General features: G+C 48.5%; 1 protein-coding gene across 1 annotated transcript; it reads right to left on the bottom strand.

Moving 5' to 3' along the window:
* Positions 1 to 1,272: 1,272 nt before the first annotated feature.
* On the bottom strand, positions 1,273 to 7,051 carry LOC142255818 (serine/threonine-protein kinase SBK1-like). The gene is made up of 2 exons (XM_075327265.1): positions 6,977 to 7,051; positions 1,273 to 1,886 (listed from the first exon to the last, which is right to left on the bottom strand). Exons 1-2 carry the CDS (start codon positions 7,049 to 7,051, stop codon positions 1,347 to 1,349), a joined length of 615 nt encoding a protein of 204 aa, XP_075183380.1. The 3' UTR covers positions 1,273 to 1,346.
* Positions 7,052 to 8,567: the final 1,516 nt, after the last annotated feature.

Raw genomic sequence — 8,567 nt, 5'->3', positions numbered from 1 at the left:
GATAATGGTTGTCTAAAGGCCGCTTTACATGCTGCGATATCGTGACAAATATCGCTAGCGTGCACACCCGCCCCCATCGTTTGTGCCCGTGGCACACAAAATCACGTGGACCCGTCACACTACTTACCTGCCTATCAACGTCGCTGTGACCGGTGTACCGCCTCCTTTCTAAGGGGGTGGTTCGTTCAGCATCATAGCGACGTCACTAAGCGGCCTCCCAATAGACGCGGAGGGGCGGAGATGAGCGGGACGTAACATCCCGCCCACCTCCTTCCTTAAGCATTGCGGCCGGGAGGCAGGTAAGGTGAGGTTCCTCTTTCCTGCGGTGTCACACATAGCGATGTGTGCTGCCGCAGGAGCAATGAACTACATCGTTGAAGCAGCACCACCGATATTCGAGATTAGGGGGGCATGTCACCGATGCGTGATTTTGAACGTTTTTTCAATGATTCAAAATCAATCATAGGTGTTACACGCAACGACATCGCTAATGCGGCCGGATGTGCGTCACAAATTCCATAACCCCAACGAGATTGCTTCAGTGATGTCGTAGCGTGTAAAGCGGCCTTTAGGCTAGGTTCACATTTCCGTTGTTTTGCATCAGTCACATGCGTTGCGTGACACTTGTGACTGATGGGTTGTACAACAGGTGACAAGAATTGAAATTCATTGTCACAAGAAAGCAGATTCCGTTGTAAAATAGGTGATCGTTCACAATAGCCGGCCGCCGGCTTTTGAGAGCGATCAGCTGATCTCCCAGCGGCTGGCTTCTGTGTACGATCAGCTGATCGGCTGGCCATTGGGAACGATCAGCTGATCACTCTCACATCCGGCCGCCGGCTTTTGAGAGTGATCAGCTGATCTCCCGGCCGCCGGCTTTTGAGAGCGACTGATCGAGTGGCTGAGGCGGCTGCCGGGCGACCAGATGATCGTTCGGCTGCCGAGAGAGAGCATGCGCAGCAAAATCAAAAGGAATCCGCTGCCCAAAAAATGTTACAAGCTGCGTTCTTGCTGCCCAAGGGTTAGTCGTTCCACGACTGATCAGTCGGGTGGCCGATGCAATGCAAGGGCATCAGTCACAATCCGCTGTTCATACAAGTCTAATGGAAACAACAGAATCTGCCAACCGGATTGCGTTGTTTATCAGAGCGGCGGATTGTGACTGATAATAAACAACGGAAATGTGAACCTACCCTTAGGCAAAAACTGTTCAAGGACATAAAAGATGGATTTAGAAGTCCCGGCTTTAATATACATTTATTAGGTTTACTATCTATTTATTTGTGACAGAAGAGGTACATCAGTGTAAAGGAATATGAAATATACAGGTGGAAATAACCTTATTTTCATTTGTCCACTCTCCATGGGTAGTCCAAATACCATAAAGCTTTGTTCACAGAACTCCTGTTACATGGATTTAAGGCCATTAACTGCTTGAGCATATCCTTGGCCTCTGATGTCAGTTTTTTCCAGTGACAAGCTAATTGTTCATGTCTTCCAGTTTCCTGCCACACAATAAAGTCTTCAAAAAATGGGTCTGATGATAATGTTTTTTCCCAAGGAAAATAACCTGTAATCAAACAAAACAGAAGCACTCCAAAAGCCCATGCATCAAGAGAGAAATCTATTGGAACTGCTTCCCCATTTTGAGTATTGCTTAATTCTGGTGCGGTGTAGGGGATCACACCTGAAACAAGTTTAAGCATTGTACCCTTGGGGCGAGTTAAGCCGAAGTCTGTTAGTTTGATTCTTTTACAATCTCGACCAAACAGAAGAACATTTTCAGGTTTGACATCTCTGTACACCAGACCTTTGCTATGAACGAACTCAAGTGCGCTGACTAGTTGATTAGTGCATATCTTGGCAACTTGCTCTGGCACACCTTCCTGCAATAAGAAATTAAAAATATAGAAAAAGACAAGTAAAACATTACAGAATAGCCAATTGAAAAATTCACTCATACATTCTCTATAAAAATGTCAAGTAGTGTTGAGCCACCCCCCTATAGTTCGAGTTCGGTTTGGTTCGTCGAACGGCGGCTTAGTTCGGCGAACGTTAGATGAATGTTCGACGAACACCTTCGAACCCCATTGAAAACAATGGCAGGCAAACAAAAACACATACAAATACATAATACATGTACACATACAGTTAATAAACATTGTCATTACACTTACAGGTCCCCGCGACGCGGCCTGCACTCTGTCTCCCGCCGCTTTTCCTTACGATCATCGCTGCACCCTCCCGGTAACCAGCACTGATGATAGGACTTTCCGTGACGTCGTCAGAGCATGTGACCAGTCCCGTGTCTATTATCTCATTGGCTATAGACTGGTCACATGGCTAGACGTCATGCTAGGTCCTGTCAGTGCATCTCTCCGGTATGCGGTGCTCCTTTGAACATCTACCTGTACCGGTGAGATGCTTGGGCACATGGTCGACTCCCCATCTCTGCATGTCAGCGCTCTTTACGGAGTCAGCCCACATGGAAGGACTGGATGCCACAGCCAGTTACTTTAGCAATGGTGGCAGCGGTGATGTCACCGCTTACTACCCGCAGCTTTTGCTCACTCACTGAGTGATTAGACTGCACGGGGGAGCAGCAGCGTCTTCCTTCCATGCAGTGCTGTCTGATGTAGCAGAGCTGCATGGGTTGAAGGAGAAAGAAGACAGAAGACCAGGATCGTGGTGGGTTGAGAGGGAGTAATAAACATGGAGTCTCTAAGTATGTCTGTGTATTTATTTCTATTAAAGTATTTTTTCTCTGTGTGGTGTATTTTTTTTAACCCTTTATTGGAGATTCTTAATGGCCGGGTCAAACTTGCCTGACATTAAGAATCTGTGCCTTAATACTAGCTAGTAAAACAAAGCTAGTATTAACCCTTATTACCCAGCAAGCCACCCGGCTTCAGGGCTGCTGGAAGAGTTTGATACAGCGCCAGATGATGGCGCTTCTATGAAAGCAAAAATGTTCTGGGGTAGCTGCGGACTGCAATTCTCAGCAGAGGAGCCCAGAAAGCTCGGGCCAACCTGTGCTGTGGATTCCAATCCCCAGCCTCCTAGTTGTACTTAGCTGGACACAAAAATTGGGCGAAGCCCAAGTCATTTTTTCTTTAATTATTTAATGAATTCGTGAAATAATTAAAATAAAAAGGGCTTCCCTATATTTTTGGTTCACAGCTGGGTACAAATAGGCAGCTGTGGGTTGGGGGCAGCCCATAGGTGCCTGCTGTATCTGGCTAGCATTCAAAAATATGGCGAAGCCCATGTCTTTTTTTTTTTGGAGGGGGCAAAAAACTCCTGCATACAGTCCTGGATTGAGTATGCTGAGTCTTGTCGTTCTGCAGCTGCTGTCTGCTGTCTGCTCTCCTGCATACACTAGTGGATGAAGTATGCTGACCCTTGAAGTTCTGCTCCCACTGCCTCACCCTCCAGCATACAGTCCTGGATGGAGGATGCTGAGCCTTGTAGTTCTGCAGCTGCTGTCTGCAGTCCTCCATACAGACAGACAGCAGACAGCAGCTGCAGAACTACAAGGCTCAGAATACACCATCCAGGATTGTATGCAGGAGTTTTTTGCCCCCCCCAAAAAATGACGTGGGCTTTGCCATGTTTTTGTATGCTAGCCAGGTACAGCAGGCAGCTACGGGCTGCCCCAACCCCCAGCTGTCTATTTTTACCCGGCTGTGAACCAAAAATATAGGGAAGCCCTTTTTTTTTTTAATTATTTCATGAATATCATGAAATAATTAAAAAAAAATGCTGTGGGCTTCGCCCAATTTTTGTGTCCAGCCACTTACAAGTAGGCAGCTGGGGATTGGAATCCACAGTGCAGGGTGCCTAAGCTTTCTGGGCACCCCTGCTGCGAACTGCAGTCCGCAGCCACCCCAGAAAATGGCGCTTTCATAGAAGCGCCATCTTTTGGCAATGTATCTAACTCTTCCAGCTGCCCTGGTGATGGGTGGCTCGCTGGGTAATAATTGGGTTAGGGCTAGCTGTATATTATCAACTGGCCCTAAGCCCGAAATTCATGGTGTCACGCCAATATTACACATGGCCACCATGAATTTCTAGTACAGATAAAAAAAAACACAACACACAAAAAAATATTTTTATTACAAATAAAACACAACACAATTAGTGACTCCATCTTTATTGAAATAAAGAACCCCACTCTGCAGTAATCCTGGATCAAGAGTCCCGCGCCGTCCAATCCATATCCAATATCATCTGATCGGTTTGCTGGAAGGCAAAGTGATCAGATGTGTCAGGTTCAAGGGCCTGAATCACATGACACAACAACTGATTGTATAAACGGTTTTTTACAATCAGCTGATGCATTAGTGCAAAAAAAAACCCAAAACAAACTACACACTTCTGTGCAGACTCCTGTCCGACAGCAGCAGCTGATAGTTTAGCCGGCCGGGTGGTAAAAAGCCGGCCTCACCGCTCGACTTATAGTGTCAGCTGATCCCGTCAGGTGACCGCATCAGATGATCATTGCCAGGTCTGAGAGAGAGAGGAGACAGGAGAGAGAGAGGAGAGAGAGAGAGAGAAAAAGAGAGAGAGAAAAAGAGAGAGAGAGAAAGAGAAAAAAAGAGACAGAGAGAAAGAGAAAGAGAAAAAGAGAGAGAAAGAGAGAGAAAGAAAGAGAGAGAAAAAGTGAAAAAGAGAGACTGAGAAAAAGAGAGAGAGAGAGAAAGAGAGAGAGAAAAAAAAAGATAAAAAGAGAGAGGGAGAAAGAGAGAGAGAGAAAAAGAGAGAAGGAGAGAGAGGGAGAGAGAGAAAGAGAGAGAGAAAAAGAGAGAGAGTGAGAGAGGAGAGAGCAATGCAGCCTCATTCTGTGAACTGCTCCGATTTTAGAGGTGTGTCCCGCGGCTCACAGCTGATGTCCGGCTCCTCCTCTCAGTATAATTAAATTACATAATAAATAAATAATAATTATAATTTAAAATAAATTAAATTCTTTACCGGGACTCGAACTCGTGAACTAATTCTTCTTAGGAAGTAGCTCTATCCATTGAGCCACTGCCTCTGATGAAACGCATAGGAAGATTTGGTAATCTTGACCTCTATTCTGCAGTAGAGAATATAGAAGCAGATTGTTCAGCTGCAAGGATGGATGAATGGATGGTGAAAGGAGAAAACACTGGCACCATTCAGCGAGCTAACCGCTCAATCATCCTATTTCAGATTTATACATGCATTATATGGCTTGTAAATTTCCTTGCATTCTGCACGGTGCTCTTCCAATGAAAGGCCACGCCTTTCCCCCTGACCTGATGGTCGAATAAAACAGCTTTTTTTTTCCACATATTTGGTGAGTGCCTTTCGTCTCTTTTCACATGGACTCAATGGGTGGATAGATTTATGGATGGATGGATGGTCGGATGGATGGGCGGATGGATGGATGGATGGGCGGGTGGATGGATGGAAGGATGGGCGGATGGAAGGATGGATGGGCGGATAGATGGATGGATGGGCGGATGGATGGATGGATGGGCGGATGGATGGATAGATGGACGGATGGATGGGCGGATGGATGGATAGGCGGATGGATGGATGGGCGGATGGATGGATGGGCGGATGGATGGATGGGCAGATGGATGGATGGATGAATGGGCAGATGGATGGATTGATGGGCGGATGGATGGATGGGCGGATGAGCAGATGGATGGATAGGCAGATGGATGGATAGATGGGCGGATAGATGGATGGATGGGCGGATGGATGGATGGATGGATGGGCGGATGGATGGATAGATGGGCAGATGGATGGATGGATGGATGGGCAGATGGATGGATGGATAGGCAGATGGATGGATTGATGGGTGGATGGATGGGCAGATGGGCGGATGGATGGATGGATGAATGGGCAGATGGATGGATTGATGGGCGGATGAATGGATGAGCGGATGGGCGGGCAAACACCGGCAGTACCGCACTCATCATCCTCACACACACGCAGGTACTACAAACCCCATCACCACCACACATGCAGGCATTACCTTTGTGACGTCCCCACTGACAGAGCGGCTCACTTCATTGCTGCGTGGATCTGACACAGAGCGCTCATGTTCTACAGCTCTCCTGTCAGCTTCATGTAGCAGAGCTGGATGAGTCGCGGGACCTCTCTGGATTACGCCGGACCTGGAGGGGTGTTTGGGGATTTTAGTAAAATGGTGAAAGAGGGTTTTTTTGTCTTTTATTCCAAATAAAGGATTTTTTTGTTGTGTGTGTCTATTTACTTTCACTTACATGTTAATCATGGAAGGTATCTCGGGGAGACGCCTGCCATGATTAACCCCATTATTACCCCGATTGCCACTGCACCAGGGCAATTCGGGACTGTCGCATCTAATGGATGGGGCAATTCCGAGCAGCTGCTTTGTGATATTGTTAGGGTGGTGAGCTCCCCATAACATGACGCTCCCCATCATGACAATACCAGCCTCCAGCTGTGTGGCTTTATCCTGGCTGGTATCAAAATTGGGGGAACCACCATTTTTTTTTTTATTATTATTATTTATTTATTTTACTGCATGATATAGACCCGCCCGCTGGTGGCTGTGATTGGTTGCAGTAAGACAGCTGCAACCAATCATGGGCACCGGTGGGCGGGGAAGGCAGGGAATACCTGACTGAATAATGAAGCGGCAGCCATTTTCAAAAGAGGAAAAGCCGCCAGATCTTTGTGACAGCCATGCAGCGTCACACCCGTGATCGGTGAGTAGGAAAAAGAGAGGGATTGTGCTAGGGACGCAGGACGCATGCAGATATGCAATGTGCGCACATACTTACTGTGAAAAGCCACACTTTTGGTGATTGAACCATTTTCGAACGGTAACTCGAACTGCTGAACTTTAAGCAAATCGTTCGAGTTCATCGAACGACTCGAACGCCGCCCAAAATCACTCGAATTTGAAATTGGCGAACCGTTCAACTCGAGCATCGCTCAACTCTAATGTCAAGTTTACCTTCTTTACTTCCAATGTTGAAGGGTTGCATTTAGAGATGAGCGGACCTATGGTACAGTCGGAGGATGCAGCCATACTTTTGGAAAAGTTTGGTTTGGAACTCAGACTTGACCTGAATTCCAATGGAAGTCACTATTAGGGCAGTTCGGGTCTCTGCCCACATGCAGTCAGCCATAAACAGATCACTTCCATGGGTGAGGTTTTTCCATATTTTTTTTTGATGTATACTACATCCAATCATGCTGTTGTTAACCCCAGTGCCGAGCCGATCAAACGCTGCAAAATGCTCACACTGGGCTTGGCACCAAGCATACCAGAGTACAGCGACAGTGTTTTCCATACTTAAAGCAGCCGATCTCCAAACTCGCACTTTGTTTTTTTGTAAAGTCTGTGTTCAATACAAACACCAAACCTCAGTTTCACCCATCACTAATTGCAATGACTGCTGTAAATTCAGAAAGCATATTCATTCTGGTGTATAGAAAGTAGTTCTGGGAGGAATTTCTATATATGTTTAGTGCCCCTAAAGCCATCAGGAGCTACAAGAAACTGCATCCTGTCAAAGATGCAGGGTCTACACCCAGGGACCCAGAAGACCAGTGCCGGTAACACCAAAACACATATATAATCCCTGTTTTTCCCTTCTAAAAGGACTGGAGACAGGCTAGGGTTGGTCCCAATGGATGGTCACCTAGGAGCAGGGCCACCATTAGGGCTTTACTACTGTAACTGGTGTACCGGGCCCCGTGAAGAGAGGAGGCCCGCCCAGGCTCAGGGTAAATACTTATCTTTAGTCCCAGGCAGGACGGGCCCCTTCTGTTCCCCACGCCCCAGTCACAGCAGCATCAGAGTGACCCCGCAGTGTCGCTGCACTACCAGACATGGCTAATTTGCAGGTGAAGGGGCGGCGCAAGCAATGTGCTGTAGTGGAGGCAGGGTCATTGGAGCAGAGCAGGGCGCTGCCACGTCATCGCTGGGCCGTGCAGCAGGGAGGGAGGTCATCACTCTGAGTCCTACACTCCTGCAACAGCGGCTGAGGTGGCGAGGATGCGGCAGCCAGCAGAACAGGTAAGCGCTGTAAGCTGAAGATGATCACTAGGGGTGGTGGGGTGGACCGCCCGCTGATCCCAGCCCTGGGGGGGCTGATCACTGCCCGGGGCCGCTGATCTCTGCTGGGGGGGCGTCGATCTTTGCCTGTGGCTCGCTGATCTCTGCCCGGGGGGACACTTATCTCTGCCGGGGGGCGGAGTTCTCTGCCTGGGGCCCGCTGATCTCTGCTGGGGGGCGCTGATCTCTGCCCGGGGCCCGCTGATCTCTGCTGGGGGGCGCTGATCTCTGCCCGGGGCCCACTGATCTCTGCCCGGGGAGGTGCTGATCTCTGACCGGAGCCTGCTGATCTCTGCTGGGGGAGGGGCGCTGATCTCTGCCCGGGGCCTGCTGATTTCTGCTGGAAGGATGCTGATCTCTGCCCGAAGCCTGCTGATCTCTGCTGGAGGGGCGCTGATCTCTGCCCGGAGGGGCGCTGATCTCTGCCCGGGGCCCGCTGATCTCTGCACGGGGGGGTGCTGATCTCTGCATGGGGAGGCGCTGA

The sequence above is a fragment of the Anomaloglossus baeobatrachus genome, chromosome 11, assembly GCF_048569485.1.
Source record: "Anomaloglossus baeobatrachus isolate aAnoBae1 chromosome 11, aAnoBae1.hap1, whole genome shotgun sequence".
NCBI classification, from domain to species: Eukaryota; Metazoa; Chordata; class Amphibia; order Anura; family Aromobatidae; genus Anomaloglossus; species Anomaloglossus baeobatrachus.
The sequence above is the reverse complement of the archived record's forward strand: the minus strand, read 5'-3'. Positions and strand labels throughout refer to the sequence as shown.